This window comes from Anomaloglossus baeobatrachus, chromosome 6 (assembly GCF_048569485.1).
Source record: "Anomaloglossus baeobatrachus isolate aAnoBae1 chromosome 6, aAnoBae1.hap1, whole genome shotgun sequence".
Lineage (NCBI taxonomy): Eukaryota > Metazoa > Chordata > Amphibia > Anura > Aromobatidae > Anomaloglossus > Anomaloglossus baeobatrachus.
In genome coordinates, this window is record NC_134358.1 from 26,559,609 (window position 1) to 26,583,216 (window position 23,608).

Sequence of the window (23,608 nt, forward strand, 5' to 3'; positions counted from 1 at the left end):
AGAAGGCGAGTATGTTGAAACGTACGTCAGGGTTCGGCACCGCACTCTGCAGGAGGTTATTACTTTATTACAATGCAACATTTTTATTAGCTGATGTATACTTTTGACTGCAACACACAGTATACATGCCCTTACATGTTCACTTACATAAAAACTCTGTGAACTGTCATATTTACTGTGGACCAATTATATATATATATATATATATATATATATATATATACATACAGTACAGATCAAAAGTTTGGACACACCCTCTCATTCAAACAGTTTTCTTTATTTTCAGGACTTTGAAAATTGTAGATTCACATTGAAGGCATCAAAACTATGAATTAAAACATATGGAATGAAATACTTAAAGTGTGAAACAACTGAAAATATGTCTTATATTCTAGGTTCTTCAAAGTAGCCGCCTTTTGCTTTGATTACTGCTTTGCACACGCTTGGCATTCTCTTGATGAGCTTCAAGAGGTAGTCACCGGAAATGGTTTTCCAACAGTCTTGCAGGAGTTCCCAGAGATGCTTAGCACTTGTTGGACCTTTTGTCTTCACTCTGCGGTCCAGCTCACCCCAAACCATCTCGATTGGGTTCAGGTCTGGTGACTGTGGAGACCAGGTCATCTGGCGTCATCTCTCCTTCTTAGTCAAATAGCCCTTACACAGCCTGGAGGTGTGTTTGGGGTCATTGTCCTGTTGAAAAATAAATGATGGTCCAACTAAACGCAAACCGGATGGAATAGCACGCCTCTGCAAGATGCTGTGGTAGCCATGCTGGTTCAGTATGCCTTCAATTTTGAATAAATCCCCAACAGTGTCACCAGCAAAGCACCCCCACACCATCACACCTCCTCCTCCATGCTTCACGGTGGGAACCAGGCATGTAGAGTCCATCCGTTCACCTTTTCTACAAAGACACGGTGGTTGGATCCAAAGATCTCAAATTTGGACTCATCAGACCAAAGCACAGATTTCCACTGGTCTAATGTCTATTCCTTGTGTTCTTTAGCCCTAACAAGTCTCTTCTGCTTGTTGCCTGTCCTTAGCAGTGGTTTCCTAGCAGCTATTTTACCATGAAGGCCTGCTGCACAAAGTCTCCTCTTATGTTCTAGAGATGAGGTGTGTCCAAACTTTTGGTCTGTACTGTATATATATATATATATATATAGATATATATATATATATATATATATATATATCTATATATATATATATATATACACACACACACATTTTTTTTCTACTTCCTACTGGTCATTTACAGTTTGTAATACTCACACTTTGTGCCTCCTGCTGCAGTTCCTGGCACTTTGCTGCCACCTGCTGTTTTTTTCCCACTTTATAAATGTTTTCTATACTATTTGTAATCCAATAATGTTTTCATTATTTATTCACATGATGATTTTGTATAGTTTTTTGTAGGATTCAATTAGATTTCTACACATAACCATATTTCATCGTCCATGGCGCATCAGCCTGGCACGAACGTTTCATGCAGGTCGTCTTCACTCGTGCGCCATACCTGTCTGCCCATTTTGGCTGTACTTTATACAGTGTGCACTCTGGGAGTGACACTGTATGTCTAGGTTTACACTGTGACCGACACTGTAGGTAGAGGTTATACTGTGTCTAGCGCTGTATGCAGAGGCTACATTGTAACTCCATCAAGTATCAGAGTTTAAAAATGTTGGAGTTTCCCATTGACTTCCATGTACTTGTGTCATGCCTGGAAATCCCGATGGTCGATCAAGTAACGAGCAGTGGTGAGCAATACACAGACCATCAGCCCAACAAGAGCATAACACCAACGTGATAGAGCAATGCATATATACAACATTTCCAAGGAATAGTGGAGGCGATCTGACCCGACATTATGGCAACATATTTGGTAAGAGGGTGACGCCACATCCTCCCTTTTCCAGGCACAAGAGGAAAGCCCCCGTAATGAACCTGACATTTTACGGTTGATACACAGTCATGCTTATTTATTGGGTAAACTTTAGGGTTCTTCACCCCTTTCTCATAGACCTCCCTTCTCCGACTTGTCTTTGACTGTAAGAAAAAAGGAAGAAAGAGGGGTACTTTTTTGTGCATTATCGCCTGGGCAGGTGGAATAAGAAAAATATCAGGGTACTAACCTGAGAGGGTTGTGCAGGAGTAGACCCAATAATAGAGAAAGATATAGCTGGAGAAAAGACACCTCTTCATCAGTGGGGGCTGCTGCTGTGATCCTCACCTTCCACTGGTGTCGGAATCTGGTGCAGTCTTAGAAATAATGGAAGTCAAGAAGGATAAGCCAAAGGTAAACTGGGGTGATGGCTTTTTGTAGAGCAACATTTTTTTTATTGATGTGCACTAAAAACAAGGCTTGTCAGTGAAGGTTCTGCACCTCCCTCAGATTCATGGAGGAACCTGAGGGAGGTGCAGAACCTGCACAGAAATGCATTGTTTTTAGTTGTTGTTAGTGATCTGGTACAACATTATAGAAACATGTTTGATAAGAGAGTTACTATAGTCCACTTCTGCCCTCTTACACTCACATTGAGGAAAACCTCCATAAATACCATGCAATTGATTCCCAGTCATGTGTCACACTCATCTCTCTGCAGTATGAGACTGTTGACAGATTCCAAGTTTGCCATGTATGGGGTACTTTGCACGCTGCGACATCGCTAGTGATCTCGTTAGCGATGCGAAATTCTAGATCGCAAATGCGATCTTTCGAGATCGCATATGCGTAAAATGATCTATGTGCAATCTCGAAAGATCGCACTTGCGATCTAGAATTTCACATCGCTAACGAGATCGCTAGCGATGTCGCAGCGTGCAAAGTACCCCTAAGACTCTGTACATTAAATGTATTTCCTTTCCTTTGTCGAGATAAGGGTTCATGTCAGTTTTCCCTTCTAGCAGCATTCTTAGGTGCTTCCAGTTTGGGACTACTCCCAGTCCCTATATATACCCTCTGCTCCCACTAAAGGGTTCCAGTTATTCTGATTTCATTTGGATGCTTGGCCTGGAGGTAGAAGGAGCTGGTGAAGCCCACTTTGCAAGTTGGTGTGTAGGCTGCAGTCCTGTTTGTTGTTGTGTTTCCCCTGTCTGTCTTTTCTTCCCCTGGTGTTTTATTAGTGCAGCAGGGGGGCTGGCATCCCTCACCTGCCAGCTCACTAGCAAGGGCTGTTACATGGTCTGCCAGGGTCTCAGGTATCCTGTTTGGTGACAGGTGCAGAACCTATATAGGGACTGGTCAGGAGTGCAGGTTACAGTGGCAGGTGAGTGAAGGAGGTGTCCATCTTCCCTCTCTTTAGCGCTAGGACCCACCATTGTTATTGTGTCCCTGATGTAGTCCTTGTTTTGTTGTGTGTCGCGTTGTGCGCCATACTACCCTGTCACTACCATGACATCATGCTTACTTATTGAGTAAAACTTTCTTATGGTTCCTCTCCCTTACTTATAATCCTCCTTCTCCTACTGTGGAGAGGAAGGTGTAGAACCTGCACTGCAATGTGTTGTTTTTAGAGCACATCAAGAAAAGTTTTAATATTCAAACGCTATTGTAGCACCCAGGGAAATGGGGTACTCGGTTCCCGGCAGTGTCTCTATGTCACGATGTTGGCCGTTACCCGGTTCCGTGCCCTGGGCTCTTTTTGTAATGGGGATATTTACAGGGGATTTATGAATAAAGTTATTCGTGACGCCATTTGCGGTGTTGCGGCTAAGTGTAGGGAGCTGCCGCTGCAGAATGTCTCTACTGGGGCTGGTGGTATTAGCAGCTAGTATGGTAATCCCTCCACAAGTAGGGTATTACCCCAGCAGGTGTATGGTGCAGTGAGCGTTGGAAGAAGGAGTCCAGACAGATATTCAGTGCAACTGGTTTACTCACTGTGGTGTCAACTGGTGGCCCGAGGCCGGCTGGTTTCGCCTCCAGATCCCCTTCGTCCCAGTGCCAGTCTGGTTCTCTGGTACCTTCTTCCCCAGCACTTGTCTCTGGTAAGTGGGTCCCCGTGGTATGGAACACTGGGGGTCCACGGTCTGTGGTTTGTCCACTTCTGTCCGCCTGACGATAGCGTGAACCCTGTGGGGTTGGAGTCTCTGGTCCTGTCCCTGGCTCTCTTTTTGCTACTGAGTCTTTGGATTCTTTAGGGTCAGCAAGGTCCTTGATAGTCCCCTTTGCTGTGCAGGTGTTAACAGGTCAGCTTGAACCTCTTTCCTATCCTAGGGTCCTGTACCCCATCGGTGCGTAGTTCCGGGAGTACTCCACCATACTCCACTGGCAGCTGCCTCTCCTGGTTACCAGGTTACCGTTAACCCGAGTCAGGATGTCGCTCAGTCACCACCTCACACCTTCACTGTCTTAGACTTAAACTTGATTCGACTAGACTGACTACTGACTTCCTGTGTTGTCTCTGTCCACAGTCTGTCCCTCCCACCTAGTCAACTAAACTAGTGGACTGGAGTGGCTCCACCTTTAGGCGGCCATCCATTGGTCCCACTCTAGCTGAGTACCATTCTATGGGGGATTTTTTGGGGTAACTGGGATTACCTGGGTTCTTGGTGTTACCGGCACTGGGTTTCTGGGTCCCTATGGGGGTATGCCCTGCATCATTTTGGAGATGCAGAACCTTGTAGCACTCTGAGGTGTTCAGGGGAACTACACTATTACACCTGTATACCTACTGTAACGCCTGCCTGGATCCACAGACTCAGATGGGCTGTAATGAACAGGCTAGAGGGAAGCCACTCACCAAGCAGGACCCCCAGAACCCTGAAACCCTTTAACCCCTATACAGGGATTTGGAATTACACAGGGCACTGGAGATCACTACCTGTGGAAGGCTGCAGTCTGAGAGAGTAGTAGTCAGGCAGGGTCAAACCAGGAATTGCGGAACAGGGACAGAATCGGCAGGCAATGACGTAGTCAGCAAACGTAGCAGAGGTCAAATCCGGATCGGGCAGCGAGGTACAGAAACAGCAGGCAGGAGGGTAGTCAGAAGACACGCAGAAGTCAACACACAGGAATCACTAAACAGAATAGGGCGGATCAGGAGCCAGGAAATTAGAACTATCTCTGGCAGAGGTCAGCAGACAGGAGGGGGAATAAGAAGGGTGTGGTGTCTTCCCATTGGCTGTAGCTGAACGCTGGCAACTTCAGCTGGAAGACACATGCCACCCACAGTCAGCCAGCGGTACTGCAGATCCCAAGCTAACCCAGCCCAGTGGATGATCGGAGCCTGCGCCCACACCGGTGCCGCTGGCATCAACTCCTCTCCCATCACCAGCATCATCCACGGCAGGAACACGGCGTCGCCTGGCGATCGGAGCAGAAGTCGCTGGAGCAGACTCCGGCGGTGACGTAACACCTACCAGCGCCCGATGTTTGACTTATCCTTCTTGACTTTCAATCTTTGGTTGTAGGACAACAGCAGAAGCACTCATTTATTTCTATAGCGCAATACTCCATCCTTTTTATTATATCCCTATCTTCTCAGTCATCGTGTATCCAAAATGGAAGGAATATAGTAGGAGATTCAGAAATAATTAACTCATGTTCTCTCTGCAAGACGTTTTTTGGAGCAGAAAGTTCTGTTGCATCGCTAAGTAATTTATTACGGATCTTTAGGCTTCATGTATGTGTTCTATTTCTCCAACTTCCCCCTTTTTTGAGTTTGGACGGCAGTCATCTATTCTTTGTGTTTTTAACTACTCTATTGTCTCATAGCCTCTAAAATGTCCTTGTCTATTATTTTATAGGGTCATGAAAATACTTTCAGATTTACGGGATGCAGCCATGTCTGTTTTTGGCTCTTCTACTGGAAAGATGTCCAGTTGGAAACACAAAGCTATTTCAGCATCCGGGAGGCTTAATTAATAATGAAGCTGATTGAATATTTTTATAGTGTGCCCAGAAGTCATTCATTATAAATTCTGATTACTGAGCAAATATACAAACAACATGCAAATCCAATTTCATGAGACGTAATTCAATTTCATGTATCTGGAAATGCGCAACCCTGGTGATCTGGCATCACGGTATGGCTACTGTTCATCATCGGGGCAGGCTACTTCAGATTACGGAAAACAATACGTTTTCTGATAAACCTCAAATAATAGAAGCCATTTGGGTATGTGAAGAGGTGAACAATACTCTCTCTTTATTTCCTATAAATAGGCTCAGCTGCGAGGAAATGTATCAAGTGATCACTTTCCGCTCCCTTAGAAATTGAGATCCTACTGTCATGATCCAGGACCGGTATTCCCCGCTCCAGAGTTTCCCAGACCCGGGCTGGTCATTTCAGGTCATGTCACTCCTATTGGCTTTGTTCCGGTTTTCAGGAGACACTATATCTGGGCGCTGCACTTGCATTCTGGTGCTGGTTATAGTTTTGCTCTGCAGCCTGTGACTGGCTCTGGTGAGATTTCCTGTTTGATGACTCCTAGTTACCGTGCCTGACCTGTACCCTCGCCCATTCATCCGTCTGTCCCTGTCCCAGACTTCCCGCTCCTGTCAGTTGTTTACCCATCCTGGTTCATCCTCTTCTCGTGTTTGTGTCTCCTCACCCTCCGGTCTTGTCTTCCGTTCCCTTTGTGTTCCCCTCTGCATTTCTGATCTCCTGGCATCCGACCTCAGTTCTGTTTTCTGACCTGATCTTGATCCTCCCAATGCACTGACTTGACTTCCTGGCTAGACCATGAATGTTTGACTACTCTATTGCCCCCGGTGGTTCGTCTGTGAACTGCCTGCTGAAGTTACTCTGCTGTACTTCAGCCTCCCTTCTGGTTTAGTGTTATGTTGACTCTCCTTCACTACTCTGCTGCCACCTAGTGGGGAATACGCTGTACTACTTCTCACCAGCTCTTTGTACAGCGTGACATTTACGTATATTTTTTTCGAGCTCTTTACTTAATACCTTAGAGGAGGTACACATAGTAGTTACTCACTAATCCAACATCAAAAAGTATGATTATTTCATACCAAACGATTCTCTTAAAATTTCACAGTTGTATCCGTGAGTACAAACATAGCAGATGCACCAGGGTCAGGGGTACGTCGTGGGGTGCAAAAAGTTCCATTTCCACAAAGTCCTTGTTGTATAGATAGAACGTGTGGCAGATTTTGCTTCGGAACCTAGACATTTAAAGAGTAAATTCAGTCTATAACTATTGTTGTTTGGGCCCCCATCAATAGCCAGAACTGGAAACCTATGTGTTTCATTCTACCCTTGTTCTGCCCTGTCCCGATAAGCAGGAGTTTACTGGAGCAGCTGTCGCGTACGGGTGCCGCCTCCGCTGCGGCAACCGGGGCTGTTCAAGTGGCGCTCTGATCCGGGATCGTGTCCTGGGCTCAAGTGGTGACCGGACCCGGGGGTCGTGCAACCTCCTGTCCTCGCACACAGTGAAAAAGGGAGGTATTTACAGGGGAGATTGTCTGTGACGTCACCCGTGGGTTGCGGTGATGGGATGGTGGCACCGCTGCTGCCTCTCGGGGCTGGCGTCCGGGATCGATGATGTGGGGGCAGCAAGGTGGTATCTCCTCCATGGGTACGGGAGAGGTGTAGACCCGGGACCCAGATGTGGGTAAGGAGCAGGGCTGGGGCGCTGTTGGCAGGTTGGACCGGATGAAACTGGTGTACTCACAATTAGGAAGAAATCACACCAAGTCCATATTGTAAACCAAGGCCGGATGCCGGTTGCCTCTGGAGGGGTGTACTGGTCCCGCACACGGGTTGGCAGTGTAGGGGCCCTTCCTCCTGCACTTGTGTCTTGTGGTGTATGGATTAGCCCCACGTGGAACGGGAGAAATCCGCTCTCCTGCAGCTTTGGACACAGAGGGAGCCGTTGCCTGCAGACGCTGACCCGTGGGGCTTCAATGGGTTCTTGGCGGACACCCTGTCCCCCGCGTTGGGCTGCCAGTCTGCTCTGTCTGGGCTTCACTCTTGGGGAACAAGGCCTGGTACTAACAAGGGGCTTGAAGCTTGCCTCGTCCTAGTGTCCAGGTACCCCGCCTGTGCACGGCCTCCGCACCGGATTCCCGTTGCCGGTACCGGCGGGCTACAATCCTGCCCCGGTCCACTTCAGGTCTCCCGAGAGCGGATCTTCGTTGCATGTGGCCCTAAAAAGCTATCCACACTGCACTTCAGCTACTGTCACCGACTCCAGCTTCACTCAGCTCTGACTGTTCTGAAACTCAAACTCAAACTAACTGACTGGTTCCCTCCCCATGTCACCTTAAGACCCCTAGGTGGGCATTCCCATCCGCCTGGTCCCACCCACTGGTGTGTCCTGGCGGTCATTGGGGGGCGACTAGGATTTGTGGCTGGTGTTCCAATGTGTGTGAAGTGTATTGTTAATTCCCAAGGAGGAGGCGATTCCTGTACCCTTGGTGGGGGGTACATTCATCTGTGACTACCTGGTTTTTCCAGTGCGTCACACAACCAGTTGAGAGTGCCCCCTTCGATTGCTTTCAAAGTCTGACAAAGATGACCAAGAACACCATAAGCTGATCTCCATTTCTTTCTGTGGAGAATGGGGGATATAAAAGCCCTTTTCTGGGGATTGATAGAGTTCTCAGTGCTGGGTTCCACACTGATCTAATAATTGCCACCTATTCCTTTTTCTCTTTATTTTCTATTTAACCCTTAAATAATTTATTTTTCTACTTTTTAGGGTGACAGAGGTATTGACGGGTTCCCTGGAAAGCCAGGTCCAGAAGGAAAAGAGGTAACTGATAATGTTATCCATTCATAACAAATTAATGTATTTAGTCAATCAATTTTGCTTTCTATTTCAGATCAATACATAATTCCATCATTTTCTTGTAGATGTGAAATAAATGAACCAATGTTAATTCCTCACTTATGATTATCTTGTTTATTTCAGGGTTTAAAGGGCAGCATTGGATTACCAGGGCTAAAAGGGCTGAGAGGAGAGAGGGTGAGTGTGAACCCCATGGCGGTGCCATTTACAGCATGATGATATATTTGACTTATAGCAGGGTTAAAACCACAGTTTATCATATAAATTGTTACCTGTAATAAGATTTCTAAATAATATGTAATGAAGTAGAATGCACTGAATGACCAACACAAATGTGCATAATCCCATGTACTCTGAATATTCTACTCACAATCCGTGTGACATGCATGCTGCTGCAAAGAGCACAGTCTATCAACACAAGCAATGGTCAGTTAAATGTAGGGCCACTCCCATTACCCAATTATTTAATCAAAGGAAAAAAATAATATATTTTTCCAAAAAGGAGTACAAACGTCCGAAATAATAAAATATATAAATTTTTATTTTTGACAAAACTCAAAAATCAAACTCAAACCACACACAAATTACATAAAAGAGATGAATGCAGCAAAAAATCAAGGACAAAGCGGCATCATAATATTGCACACAATAAATTTCAAAAACATTAAAGTGACCTGTGCTTCAATTTATTATTATTATCCAAGATATTAATGATGAATAACTATTCTGAGCCATAGGGATTATAAAGTGTCTAAGTGTCTAAGTGCGTCAAATTGCACATATACCCTATATGTATCATAATGAAAACATCATATAACCAATATTTGGCCCACAAAGAATATAAATATGCACCACTGGTCACCGTGAATAAATTATGTGCTACCACCCAGTTGCTTAAAGAGCTGTGGTTGCAGTACTAAACTCATACTGAAGGTGGACAAAATAAGCTGCAATGATAGCATGCTCTACGTTGATCCACCATGTGTCTGTAGACAAGTGGCGATCAGCACGGTACACCACATTAGATCACATAAACATAAAGACCGCTAAAACACAACTCTAAGCATTAGATTACCTGGGTGTAATTGTGTCAGAAAGCCTCTGCTGTCCTATTCCCCGACGTACGTTTCGCTACCCAGATATAAAGCACAGTCTGTGGCCTCTCTTGTGCTTCATATCTGCATTTATTTTCACACCATCCAGTTCACAATGTAAAATGATCTATATAACTATCCCTTCTTGTAAATGAAATCTAATAACACCTACCTCTGTAATGCTGAAGTTAGGCATTATGGGATATGTGAAGAAGAGCTGAAATCACTGTCAATGATGGCAAATAAAGAGATACTTGTTATAATGTGGTGAGGATACATGTGCTGGGAATGTGTCGCTTGGCTATAATTATAAGATCTGTGTAGGTTTTGTATCCCCGAGGTTTCTTTGTTTCAACCTTTAATAAACAAGTCTAAGAAACTGAAATGAAAAGGAACATTAAAATAAAATTGTAAACTGATTCACTAGTAAATCCTAGCAAAAGTAATGTCCTAATCGGTGGCGTTACTAGAATTCAATGGGCCCCGGTGCAAAATATTGACTTTGACCCCCATCCCCACCCCCTTTGGGGTACAGGATTATTCTGCTGACACTTGGCTCTGAACCTCAGCATCCAACTTTAACATACTGCGAAATCCTGATATGATATCTAATATTATAATGCACCCCCCATAGTCCTCCATATACTATAATACACCCCCCATAGTCCTCCATATAGTATAATACACTCCGGATAGTACTCCATATACTATAATACACTCCCCATAATCCTCCATATAGTATAATACACTCCACATAGTAGTCCATATAGTATAATGCACCCCATAGTCCTCCATATAGTATAATACACTCCCCATAGTTCTCCATATAGTATAATAAACTCCGTCCAGTCCTCCATATGGTATAATGCACCCCATAGTCTTTCATATAGATTAATGCACCTTCATAATCCTCCATATATTATAATGCAGCCCTCATAGACCTTCATGTATTACAATGCACCCCATAATCCTCCATATATTATCATACACTCCCCATAGTCCTCCATATATTATAATACACTGCCCATAGTTCTCCATATAGTATAATGCATCCCCCAATGACCTCCATATATTATAATACACTCTCCATAGTCGTTCATATAGTTTAATACACCCCATATGTCATGCAACCGAGGTCTGACACACAACGAAAAACACATCTAAAAAACACCACAAACAAGGGTAAACACCAGGGACACAATAACAACAGTGGGTCCTGGGACTAGTAAGAGGGTACATGGACATCTCCTAACCTCACCTGACCTGTCCCTACTCTCCTAGCCTCTTTCTATACAGTCTCCGCAACTGTCGCAGAACAGCATCCTGAGCCCCTGAGAAACCCTATAGAGGCCCTGACTAGTGAGAGGCAGGTGAGGTTCACTAGACCCACCGCTATACTAAAGAGACAAGAGGGTAGGAGAGACAAACAATGAATAAAAAACCAAAATGGAAAGGATACAACTTCAGGAGAATCCACAGCAGCTTCCTTCCAAAAAGGCACCTTTCATACAACTGGTTTGCATAGTCAGCAAAGCTTTCTGGGAGACCTGCCTATTTTTAGCAAAAGGGGGTGTGCCTATAAAATAGTTGCAGCTGAGCTTACCTGCAGGAGAGCTGCTGGAGAAGCTGCCAGCAGAAAACTGATATTAACCATTTAGGAACTGAAGGAAACTAAATCACCTTTAAATGTGGATAACCTAATAGAGATGAGAGGGTGCCACTAGTCTCTAAAAACAGGGAGATGACCGTGACACCATAGTCCTCCATATATAATACACTCTCCATAGTCCTCCATGTATTATAATGCACCCCCAATAGTCCTGGATATAGTTTAATGCACCCCCATAGTCCGCCATATAGTATAATCTAGCCCCCATATAGTATTATGTAGCTCCCATATAGTATCATGTAGCCCTCATACAGTATTATGCAGTCCCCATATACCATTATGCAGCCCCCATTGTTATGATCTGGTAACCGTGGACGATCACAAAAAATCCCATTAATCAGGAAAAAACAAAACCACAAGAGTGGTTGGAAACTAAGCTGACCGCAATCCCCTATCTATCAGACAACACTAGAAGTAGCAGTGGGATGTTCCTAACACACCTAGACACCTCGTCACTGCCGGAGAAACTTGCTACACCTCAAAGATAGAAATGAGGAATCCTAACTTGCCTCGGAGCAGTCCCCAAAGAAATAGCAAGCCCCCAACATGCAACAACGGTGATGTAAAAAATCACAACACACAGATGGAAAATATAGATTAGCAAAGGTGAGGCCCGACTTACTAGATACAATAGGACTGGACAGATAACTGATTGCGGCCAGCAAAAAACCCTGCAAAAAATACCAAACTCCTAATAGGAAAAAAATACTAAGACCACAAGGTCTCTCCCCCACTATATAAGGTACTCTTGTGCAAGACACTTTAAACAGAACTGTAGATATAATGGGAAGGAACAAAATAACAGAACACATAATATTCTAAAGTGCAACTAATCCAAACATGAACAGGGAGCAAGCTCCCTTTCTTGCTGGAGGAACTGCCCTGCTCACAGAAGCAGAGAGACAGATTCTCACATACAAGAAGCCGAACACAGAACCAAATGGAATAAGTAGAAACAACCTTAAGTGCAATTTCAGCAATTAAGCACAGAAACTAGCAAACTTATCTGGAGTAGATTCAGGCACAGAAGAAATGGGAGAAACCGAAGGGAAAACTTCCAGACATCTTCAGAAGCAGGCAGGAAAACATTACCACCGGCAGCCACCAGGTAGAAAATGCTCTCCTAAATACACTAGGCTCATTTGCAGTAGGACTTCCTGGATTCCCAATTAACTCCAACACCTGTCTGGGTCACAGATTCAGACTCAGCTTCATTACCATTTCTGGCCACGAGAGGGAGCTCCACACTAGCACCCACTCGGATGACATTCACAACACCCAATATACCATTATGCAGCCCCCTTATTCCTCCATATAGTAGCATACAACCCCCATATCGTTAAATGCACCCCCTTAGTCATCTGGCCACCATGATTAAATATATACTCACTTTTCCTTGTTCCCCCGCTGCTCCGGTCTTCTCAGCGTGTCCACTATGCACATCTCAGCACACCACGCAGTTGTGATGTCATCACGCTTCGCTGTACTGACACGTCAGAGTGCAGACACAGCGGGAGAATGATGAAAGAGGTTCTGCTCTCTCTTCATTGATTTAAATTGTATCAGCATCTGTGATGCCGATACAATTGAAAGTGTGATCCTTGGTGGGGGGCCAGTGATGGCGGTCGCATGGCCTGCCACCATAGGCAGGCCATGCGACCGCCATCGCTTGAGGTCCTTGGGCCCCCTGGAACCCCGGGCTCGGTCGCAATGGAAACCCCTGCAACCGTGATCTTTCTACCCCTGGTCCTAATTCTAGTAAAAGTCCTTCATATTACAGTGATATTCTTAAAGCCTCTATTAATCCTGGTTCATATACAGATACGTCCCTTTTTATCTTTTTTTTCTGGTCTTGACATATCCAAAGAAGTCAAGATTTCAAGCTTTTGATAGGAAAAAAAAAAGGATTTTGAGATATTCTTTTGCAATTTTTTTTGTTATGTGCCTATATGTAGCTGCCCAGTTGTTGTTGTCATGAGTGTATCCCACTCTGAGGAGACCTCTGGCGAGTGTTGGATTAGCAGGTCACGACGCCTTATTATGCGCAGATCTATGACTTGTATTTGTGTTAATCTACTTTCTTTTAGTGCTAGGGGTAAAGGACCGTTTCCTACCTGTTTGTTCTTTGTAGTCTTAATCTTTTGTGACCACTCCCATTCACTATAAAAAAGTCAGGTATCCTACCATCCATTGAGCGCCAGTTATAGTTTCTCATTCTATGCTGATCACTTTGGAAGGAACTTGTCTCTGGAAGAAGCTGAGGAGTCGTGACTATTGCAGCTGTGGTGTTTAGCTGTATTGAAGAAGCTTGGAGTGTTTTCCTTCTGTCTGTCTCATGTGGTATTATTGCACTGGTGAGACTAGTGTGCTCATTGGCCTTCTCACTAGCCAAGATGAGTTCAGGGCAAGCGAGGTCCTAGGCACATGGCGGCAAAAGGGAGAACGACCTGTATAGTAACGCTAGGGAGTGCAGGGTACAGACTCAGGTGAGTTGCAGGAGGTCTCACCTCTCTCTATTGCCTTAGCCTTCCTTATATATCATTCCCATTGTTTACTTTGTGTTGCGCTGTACACGGAGCAGCTGTACGCTCTGGCATGAAAGTTGGCATGAGTTTTTCAGTCTGTCAGGGCTTTTGATAGCATGTTGCAGGAATACATAAATGTAAAGATTTAATAGGTAAGTGAGAACAGGTTCACAAGTCCACACAGTTAGGTTTTTGCCTGAGACAAACACATCTGATGATAAAGTTGTGTTTCGGACAGTGGCGGTGTGGTGACCTGGTCTTCTCTTTCCCCGGCACCTTTCACTGGTTGGTGGGACCCCGTAGCTTGGAGCGATTGTGGGTCCCTTACTGTCTTTTGGCAGTCTCTCGTCCGTGCGGCGGGCAGTGCGAACCCTGTAGGGTCGGTGTTAATGTTCCGGTCCCTGGCAAAATCTTTACTGCTGTTGCCCCCGGATTCTTTGGGTCAGGGAGATCCGTGAAGGTCCCCTCACTGAACAGGTGTTTGTCAGGTTTCCTGAAGCTGTCGCCTGACCTAGGGCCCTGTGCCCCGTTGGTGTTCTGGTTCCAGAAGTACCTGGCTGTACCCTCCCTGGCAACCACTCTCCTACGCCACCTAGGTCACTGCTACATGACCCCATCTGGAGACACGTCCGTCCACTTCCACTGTCACTATCGGACTCCTCTGTCGTTCAGTCTCTGTCCCCTCCCACCGGATTGTTGGCTAGTGGATTGGACTGGCTCCATTTCTGGGTGGCCATCCATTGGGTCCCGGACTAGTCAGTCACACCTAATTAGGAGTAGGAACTGGGGATGTTATGTGTTTAGGTGGTACCAGCAGTGGTCTTCCAGGTCCCTGGGGGTAGACCCTGCATCTTTGTCAGGATGCAGTACCTAGTAGTGTCCTGATGGGTTCAGAGGCGCTACACATACATATGCACTACAATATCAAAATGACTTGCTGTGCACATACTACAACCTCTTCAGCTTCTCTTTCAGTCTGCGAAAGTTGTAAATTGGCTAAAAGAAGTGATCTGACCATCAGTTGGCTGTAATTTGGAAGCCACTCACTAGTCTACAAATACAGAAAAAACTACCAAAAAGATGCAAAAGAAGATTCTTCAGGAAAACCAGAGCGTGTAATGATGTTGTGTACACAAACCCTTTTTGGCCCAGAGTACCGAGGCACTAGCCACATGGAGACCGCCATTATCTCACCTAACCTTCATGGCTTCCATCGTAGCCTCCATTGTGGTTCGGCTGCCAGGATCTCTAGACTGCTGAATGGCAGATCTGTACTTTATTACTATTGTGCATTAATATGTATCTCCGGCAAATCTTTTCTCCTAGGAATTTAGTAAAGTATACTCATCATTTTTTTTCCATTTTGCATTATCATATTTTGTGAGGCTATACAAAAATCGATCTGCTCTGACTCCCTTGTAACAATGATATTTCTCTTTTTTTTCCTCATCGTAGGGTGAAAAGGGTGAAGTAGGATCTCCTGGACTGCCTGGAAGTGTTGTAAGGACATTAGAAAGCTGTAGATTTTCCGCATTGTGTGAACACACTGTATATTTCACTATATATATATATAAATTTTGTTTCCTTTCTGTTCTTAATTACAAAAAATTGCAATTGGTAAAGGTAAAAATAAAATGTCTTGTCTATAACTGTCTACTTTTTCCTCTTTGTAGGTCCAAATGGAAGGACTTAGAGGAGAACAGGTAAGATAGTTGTTGTGTGTTTCATTACTAAAGAAGCCCTCTCATCAAAGTTTTGATGTTTTGAATAATTTGCAATTATCATATTATATGGCACTGTGTACTTATAATTAGTCATTTTGTCTTTCTTCCCAGTAAATTCTTCTCTTTTCTCTGCTCTATGTAGAAACAGGAAGTCACTTTTCCCTGCATGAATTCTTCTCTTCAATTTCTGACCCACCTGCTCTCATGCTCCATGTCAGGGACTTTGCAGGGAACAAAGACTTGCTATTTCTACATAGAGCTTAGAAGGATTCAGCTAGTGAATTTTTAATCATGTGATGTCATAAACCTATCAGAAAAGAGAATTAACTGGGTAGGAGGGCAAAATGAACAATTATAAGTACACAGTGCTATACATTGTGATAATTACAATATATTAAGAGGATAGAAACTTTGATTGGAGTGCTTCTTTAAATTTAATTACATTTTTATTATATACAGTGCCTACAAGTAGTATTCAACCCCCTGCAGATTTAGCAGGTTTATACATTCGGAATAACTTGGCATTGTGACATTTGGACTGTAGATCTGCCTGGAAGTGTGAAATGCAGCAAAAAAGAATGTTATTTCTTTTTTTTTTTTTTAAATTGTGAAAAGTTTATTCAGAGGGTCATTTATTATTCAACCCCTCAAACCACAAGAATTCTGTTTGGTTCCCCTAAAGTATTAAGAAGTATTTCAGGCACAAAGAACAATGAGCTTCACATGTTTGGATTAATTATCTCTTTTTCCAGCCTTTTCTGACTAATTAAGACCCTCCCCAAACTTGTGAACAGCACTCATACTTGGTCAACATGGGAAAGACAAAGGAGCATTCCAAGGTCATCAGAGACAAGATCGTGGAGGGTCACAAGGCTGGCAAGGGGTACAAAACCCTTTCCAAGGAGTTGGGCCTACCTGTCTCCACTGTTGGGAGCATCATCCGGAAGTGGAAGGCTTATGGAACTACTGTTAGCCTTCCACGGCCTGGACAGCCTTTGAAAGTTTCCACCCGTGCCGAGGCCAGGCTTGTCCGAAGAGTCAAGGCTAACCCAAGGACAACAAGGAAGGAGCTCCGGGAAGATCTCATGGCAGTGGGGACATTGGTTTCAGTCAATACCATAAGTAACGTACTCCACCGCAATGGTCTCCGTTCCAGATGAGCCCGTAAGGTACCTTTACTTTCAAAGCGTCATGTCAAGGCTCGTCTACAGTTTGCTCATGATCACTTGTAGGACTCTGAGACAGACTGGTTCAAAGTTCTCTGGTCTGATGAGACCAAGATCGAGATCTTTGGTGCCAACCACACACGTGACGTTTGGAGACTGGATGGCACTGCATACGACCCCAAGAATACCATCCCTACAGTCAAGCATGGTGGTGGCAGCATCATGCTGTGGGGCTGTTTCTCAGCCAAGGGGCCTGGCCATCTGGTCCGCATCCATGGGAAGATGGATAGCACGGCCTACCTGGAGATTTTGGCCAAGAACCTCCGCTCCTCCATCAAGGATCTTAAGATGGGTCGTCATTTCATCTTCCAACAAGACAACGACCCAAAGCACACAGCCAAGAAAACCAAGGCCTGGTTCAAGAGGTAAAAAAATCAAGGTGTTGCAGTGGCCTAGTCAGTCTCCTGACCTTAACCCAATTGAAAACTTGTGGAAGGAGCTCAAGATTAAAGTCCACATGAGACACCCAAAGAACCTAGATAACTTGAAGAAGATCTGCATGGAGGAGTGGGCCAAGATAACTCCAGAGACCTGTGCCGGCCTGATCAGGTCTTATAAAAGACGATTATTAGCTGTAATTGCAAACAAGGGTTATTCCACAAAATATTAAACCTAGGGGTTGAATAATAATTGACCCACACTTTTATGTTGAAAATTTATTAATATTTAACTGAGCAACATAACTTGTTGGTTTGTAAGATTTATGCATCTGTTAATAAATCCTGCTCTTGTTTGAAGTTTGCAGGCTCTAACTTATTTGCATCTTATCAAACCTTCTAAATCTGCAGGGGGTTGAATACTACTTGTAGGCACTGTATTTATACTAGTAAGCATAAATTTATATTATGTTTGTTTAAATGTTATGCTATTTTTTATACCAAGATGACAAGGTGTTCAGTATAATAATTATACAATATGATTTGTCATCTCTGTCACTGCCTATGCAGAGCACTGCAGCTGATGACACAATCATCTCTACTGTTGCTCTCTCCAGTGGCAGCAACAGAGATACCATATGACAGGCAAATAGCGGTGAATAGACTATACTCAGTGGGGCAGCTGGCACCGTTTTCACGGCACGCTGTAGTAGGCAGCTAGACTACACTCACTCGGGGGGGAATAAACTCTGGCTGCCCCGAGTCTCCATGTGCATTGCAGTCATTGATTCCTGTGTGCTGCATATCAAGCGATGGGGGACGTCTGTAGGTAAACAGGACTGAGATGACTAGCAATTTGGATGGGGAGATGATGGGCCGGGGACCAGGCCAAACTTACAACTACAGGAAAGACAAATGGAATTTATGAGCAAGAAGGATCCGTAGCATTAAAGAGGATATCCAGGACAGTTGGCTCCCCGCAGTTAGGCAGCGGGGAGCCGGCTGTCAACCAGGTTGACGTCAGTATTGACGCCAGAGTGCAAATGAAGCCACCGCTCTGTAAACGAAGCTGCAGAATCACCGGCTGGAGTGGTGTGTGACTACCCTGGGCTTGAGCAATAATGGAATTAATGCTAGACTGGTGGATAGGACTCGGGAACGTTAATGATCCCTGGGATAGGGGCATAAAATGCTGGCCTCACCCCAGGTGCTGACATCCCTCTCCATGCCGCTGTGTGGGGTGGTCCTTCTATACAGACTCTACTCACTTGGTATGGACACTGACTTTTCAGCTGCAGGTTTGCAGTTTATTATGACACTCTTGTCATCTTTTGGTCTTTATCTGGTCCGGGTTAATGTTTACACCATAAATGTTTCTTCTTGCAGGGATTACCTGGACCCCGTGGTCCACATGGTCTGGCCGGACAGCCCGGACCACCAGTAAGTACAAACAGAAGATAATATTCAAAATCGCTGAAAAACAGTGATGAGCGAGCACTACCATGCTTGGGTGTCCTTGCTTAGTACTCGTAGTTAGTGAGCACACCCCTAAGTGAAAATGAATAAATTGTGCCCAAAGTGTGAATATTATATGTGGCCACCATTATTTTCAAGCACGGCCTTAACTCTTGGGCATGGAGTTCACTAGAGCTTGACAGGAGCTGGTGGATCCTCTTCCATCCTCAATGATGACATCACAGAGCTGGTGGAGGTTAGAGACCTTGCGCTCCTTCACCTTCTGTTTGAGGAGGCCCCACAAATGCTCCTTAAGGTTTAGGTCTGGAGACGCTTGTCCAGTCCTGCACATTTACCCTCAGTTTCTTTAGCAAGGTAGTGATCATCTTGGAGGTGTTTCGGGTTGTTATCATGTTGGTATCTGAAGGGAGGGAATTATGCTCTGTCAGTATGTCACAGTACATGTTGCCATTCATGGTTTCCTGAATGACCTGTATTCCCCCACAGCTGGCAGCACTCATGCAGCCCCAAACCATGACCCTCCACCACCATGCCTGACTGTAGGCAGGACACACTTGTCTTTGTACTTGGTTGCCACCACACACGCTTGACGCCATCTGAATCAAAAACGTTTATCTTGGTCTCATCAGACCACAGGACAGTTCCAGTAATCTATACGCTTAGTCTGCTTATCTTCAGCAAACTGTGGCTTTCTTGTGCATCATCTTTTAGAAGAGACTTCCTTCTGGGATGACAGCCATGCAGAGGAATGTGATGCAGTGTACGGCGTATGGACTGAGCACTGACAGGCAGACCCCCCACCCCTGTAACCTCTGCAGTGTGCAGCGTATGGTCTGAGCAGTCATAGGTGGACCCCACCCCAGTAACTTCTGCGGTACTGTGCGGTGTATGGTCTGAAGATTGACAGGCGGACCCCCCACCCAGATAACCTCTGCAGCACTGTGCAGTGTATGTTTAGTACACTGACAGGTTGACGCCCCCACTCCTGTAACCTCTGCAGTGTGTGGCATATGGTCTGAGTGTGCCGCCCCCGTGGAAGCAGCTGGGCTGCTCGGATCTGGATCCACGGTGGCTTGAGGGGTCTCCAGACACGGGGGTCGTGCGGCCACTTGAATGAAGGGGGGTATTTACAGGGGATTGTTATAGTTCGTGATGCCACCCGTGGTATGTGGTAATATGGGAGTACCACCGCTGCCGCTGGGAGTACCTGGGGGTGGTGGAAGGGGGCAGCCAGGTGTTGGAACCCTCCATGGTTAGGGAGATGCCCCACGATTCGGTTTTGGGAGTTTGGGGAGTGCCGTTGGGGTTGAAGGGGGTCACTTTCATACTCCGTCCATAAAGCTGACACCGACAACTGGATAAACCAAAGTTCTGTACACCGCTGCCGCTGAGGGGAGCTAGTTCGGGTCCCGTTCCCACTGGTGTTGCCTGGTGATCTGTGACCTTCCTCCTGGCAGCTAGTTTACTTCTCTGTTGGTCCTGATAGCTTGAAACTAGTCGGGTCCCACTCCCCAGTTTGGCTAACTGTGGGAGCTTGCTCTCAGGGTTCACGCTTGGGATTTACTGGACCGTTTTGTGGAAAGTCATATCCCCCTTGTTGCGCTAGTACCCCGATTCTGGAGCAGATGGAGAGTGGATCTTGAAGGCTCCATTCTCGTCTGGTAAATTGTCAGGTTGCCTGAAGCTACTCCCTGACTTAGGGTCCACGTACCCCGTCGTGTCTTGGTCTCAGCCCGGTGATGGTACGAGGCCGCCGGCTGTCCTCCTCGACAGTACCATGCCCTTTGTCACGATCCCCTGCGACCAGGGGTCGACTCCTACTAGGCCCAGACCATCGTCTGCTACCTAGTTACTTCCAAGGAGCCTGGCTCCTGAGCTGCTCTCTCTCTCTCTGAGAGCTACCACTGTTCTAACCTCTTTCCGACACTCCTGACCTCCCCTTAAATCAATCCCCCAAGTGGACGACCCTATTCCACTCAGGCCGTCCACTGGTGTGTCTTTTGGGTGTGGTGCAGAGTGTTCCTAGGACTTTAATTGGCTGAAGTTGGCAACACCATGCAGTTGGGGACCCATAACCAAGGAGGAGGTGGATACTGCACAGAAGGGCAGATTGCACAAAACCCTGTGATGACCTGATAGGCCAGGGCGTCACATGAGCACTGACAGGCCGACCCCCCCATAATCTCTGCAGTGTGTGGCATTTGATCTGAGCACAGCTCACCTCCTCCCCTTCAGTATAATGACTGTTTACACCTCTATATCCAGTAAATAACATAGGATCCACCAATCACAATAGGTGATATCACAGATCACCTCCTCCTTCTGTGCAATGACTGATAACACTACTATATACAGTACATAGCACAGGATCCACCATTCACAATTGGTGATGTCACAGCTCACCTCCTCCTGTTCAATGACTGATAACACCTCTGTATACAGTAGATAGATGGCATCACAGCTCACCGCCTCTCTCAGCAGGACAGTAAGCCACACACTGATTAGCAAACTGTAAATGCACAGCAATTTACAAAGGTTAGTTTTAGATTTCTACAGTTCAATACATGGTGGATACTTCTGGAAAAATCCATTATAACTAAAACTAGTGGTGCTAGAAGGATAAAGTAAGAAATGCTTAAAAAATATCTTGATGAACCCTAACTATTTTAAACAATTCTCATTTTAGGGGCCAGAGGGACCCAAAGGCAGTCCTGGGCTTCTTGGACTTGAAGGAAAGAGGGTAAGTGCAGCTGCTATATAAATAAATATATATATATATATATATATATATATATATATATATATATATATATATATATATATATATATATATATACCGTATATATATATATATTTTTGTCTACTTTATTCTACATTGAACAAAAGTGTTTAGAGACTGAACAGCTGAGGCCTTCATCATGTGGGGGAAAAAGTCTAAAAATACATTGGACTGGGTTAATAAAATGTTAAGGAGAAACTCCCACCTTAGGATATAGCATAACGTTCCATCTGCAGTGGACTGACAACCAAAACTTCCACAATCCATAAAACTAAAGGAGAGATATTCCTGGAGCTCCGCAGTGCTCAGTACATGTGTGGCGCCCCTGAGGCTTCAGTCGCCATAGGGTATTGCATTTCATTTAAGGTGCAATACTTATCCCGGGTGATGAAGGAGTTAACCATTGGTGTCTTTTCACTTACACAACATCCAGCCAGTGAGTCAGCCAGTTTCACTACTCAGGAAGCCAGCCAGCCTGGGAAATTCCCGGTTGCTGGGACAACCACTAGTGAGTCATCAGAAAGGTGGGGGCTGCACCGAGGGAGTAAGTAACACACACATTTTCACTTCAGAATAGTCTGATACTCTGAACAACACGGTAGCAGGAGAGAGTGCTTGAGAGCTTCTCCTGCTAGAACCGGGCAGACTGGAAAAGGGCGAGAGGCAACCGGTGGAGCTAGTGAGACAGAGGAGAACATGGCAGCTGGAGGTCGAGCCTCACCGTTCCCACAGTGCCAGTGCAGACAGGGTGCAGAGCCCTAGGGTGGGACAAACTCTATGTTGGACCACCAGAATCTGCAGGAGATGAGGATTCCAAGTCCCATCGCTCACCACCCATTTTCCCGGAGCCCATTGACACATAGGGTCCGGGGTCAAGATCACAGTCGGGCCCCATGGCGAATCTTAGCCAACTGCATACGGGATGGCACACTTTACAAGAACACCGGTGTCCCCAAGTTGCTTCAAGCCACGGGGATCCACAAGTAAGCGCAGAGGAAGGTCTCACACTCCACAGTGATTGCTTCTGATTTACCCGGGACTGGCTGGAGCCATTCGCGGCAGAGAGCGGCACCACCAGGGCATCTTACGAACTGTGAGTAAAAAGAACTTTGAACCGCAGCCCCGGTGTTGTCCTTGTCATTGTCGGCGCCCCGCACTTCGGCGCCACCAGCTATCCCCAGCGCCTTCATTTTCCTGGGGCCCGCTCCACCTGTGGGGAACAAAACCATCTTTGCTGCTGCTACCATCTGCCCCGGAGGACAGCGACAGCAGCGGCGGCTAATCCCTGGCCGCGTACCACAGGTGGCGTCACGACAACCATTCCCAACCTCCTATTTCCCCTTTTGTTGTGGACACCTTGGGACATGAAGCCGGGCAGGGCCACCCATGACATCCCCGGAACCGACATCACCGGCCCGGCGACGAGTAAGGTTAACTCCCTGCCCCCTGGCTGCCACACATGAGCTACAGCCAGGACAGTGTTGCCTCCTCATTCAGTGGATCGGTGGGTTTTTGACAGTCAAACCCCCTAATTAAGAACTGATTAGTATCGTATCAATGCGCGATTATTTCCTAAAGCAGAAAAAAACCAAAATTTAAAAGGTCCCTGTACCTTCGAACACCTTGGCGAGATGTAATAATGTGATAAGTAAAAGAATCTGTAATTTACACAATTAATAAATTATTTTTTGTCACCCATGAAGAACCACTGCGAATGCCGGTTACTAGGTGTTTCCCTTCTGTGTAACACTGCTTGTTGTCAGGTGTAATAAGTTGCTAGTAGCAAAGACTTCAAGGAAAATTATAGGGCAGTGGGGCGGGTCCTTATCTCTCTACAGGAAGTGGGGGAGGGTCCTTATCTCTCTACAGGAAGTGGGGGAGGGTCCTTATCTCTCTACAGGAAGTGGAGGAGGGTCCTTATCTCTCTACAGGAAGTGGGGGAGGGTTCTTATCGCTCTACGAAAAGTTGGGTGGGTCTTTATCTCTT

At 45.6% G+C, this 23,608-nt stretch overlaps 1 protein-coding gene across 1 annotated transcript in view; it reads left to right on the forward strand.

The window, feature by feature from the left end:
- COL22A1 (collagen type XXII alpha 1 chain) overlaps positions 1-23,608 on the forward strand; it is a 515,443-nt gene that overhangs the window by 269,351 nt on the left and 222,484 nt on the right. The window contains exons 18-23 of the mRNA XM_075316011.1: positions 8,662-8,715; positions 8,875-8,928; positions 15,495-15,539; positions 15,713-15,742; positions 18,753-18,806; positions 21,529-21,582. Coding sequence (XP_075172126.1) covers positions 8,662-8,715; positions 8,875-8,928; positions 15,495-15,539; positions 15,713-15,742; positions 18,753-18,806; positions 21,529-21,582 — 291 coding nt within the window. The remainder of the gene's footprint in view (positions 1-8,661; positions 8,716-8,874; positions 8,929-15,494; positions 15,540-15,712; positions 15,743-18,752; positions 18,807-21,528; positions 21,583-23,608) is intronic.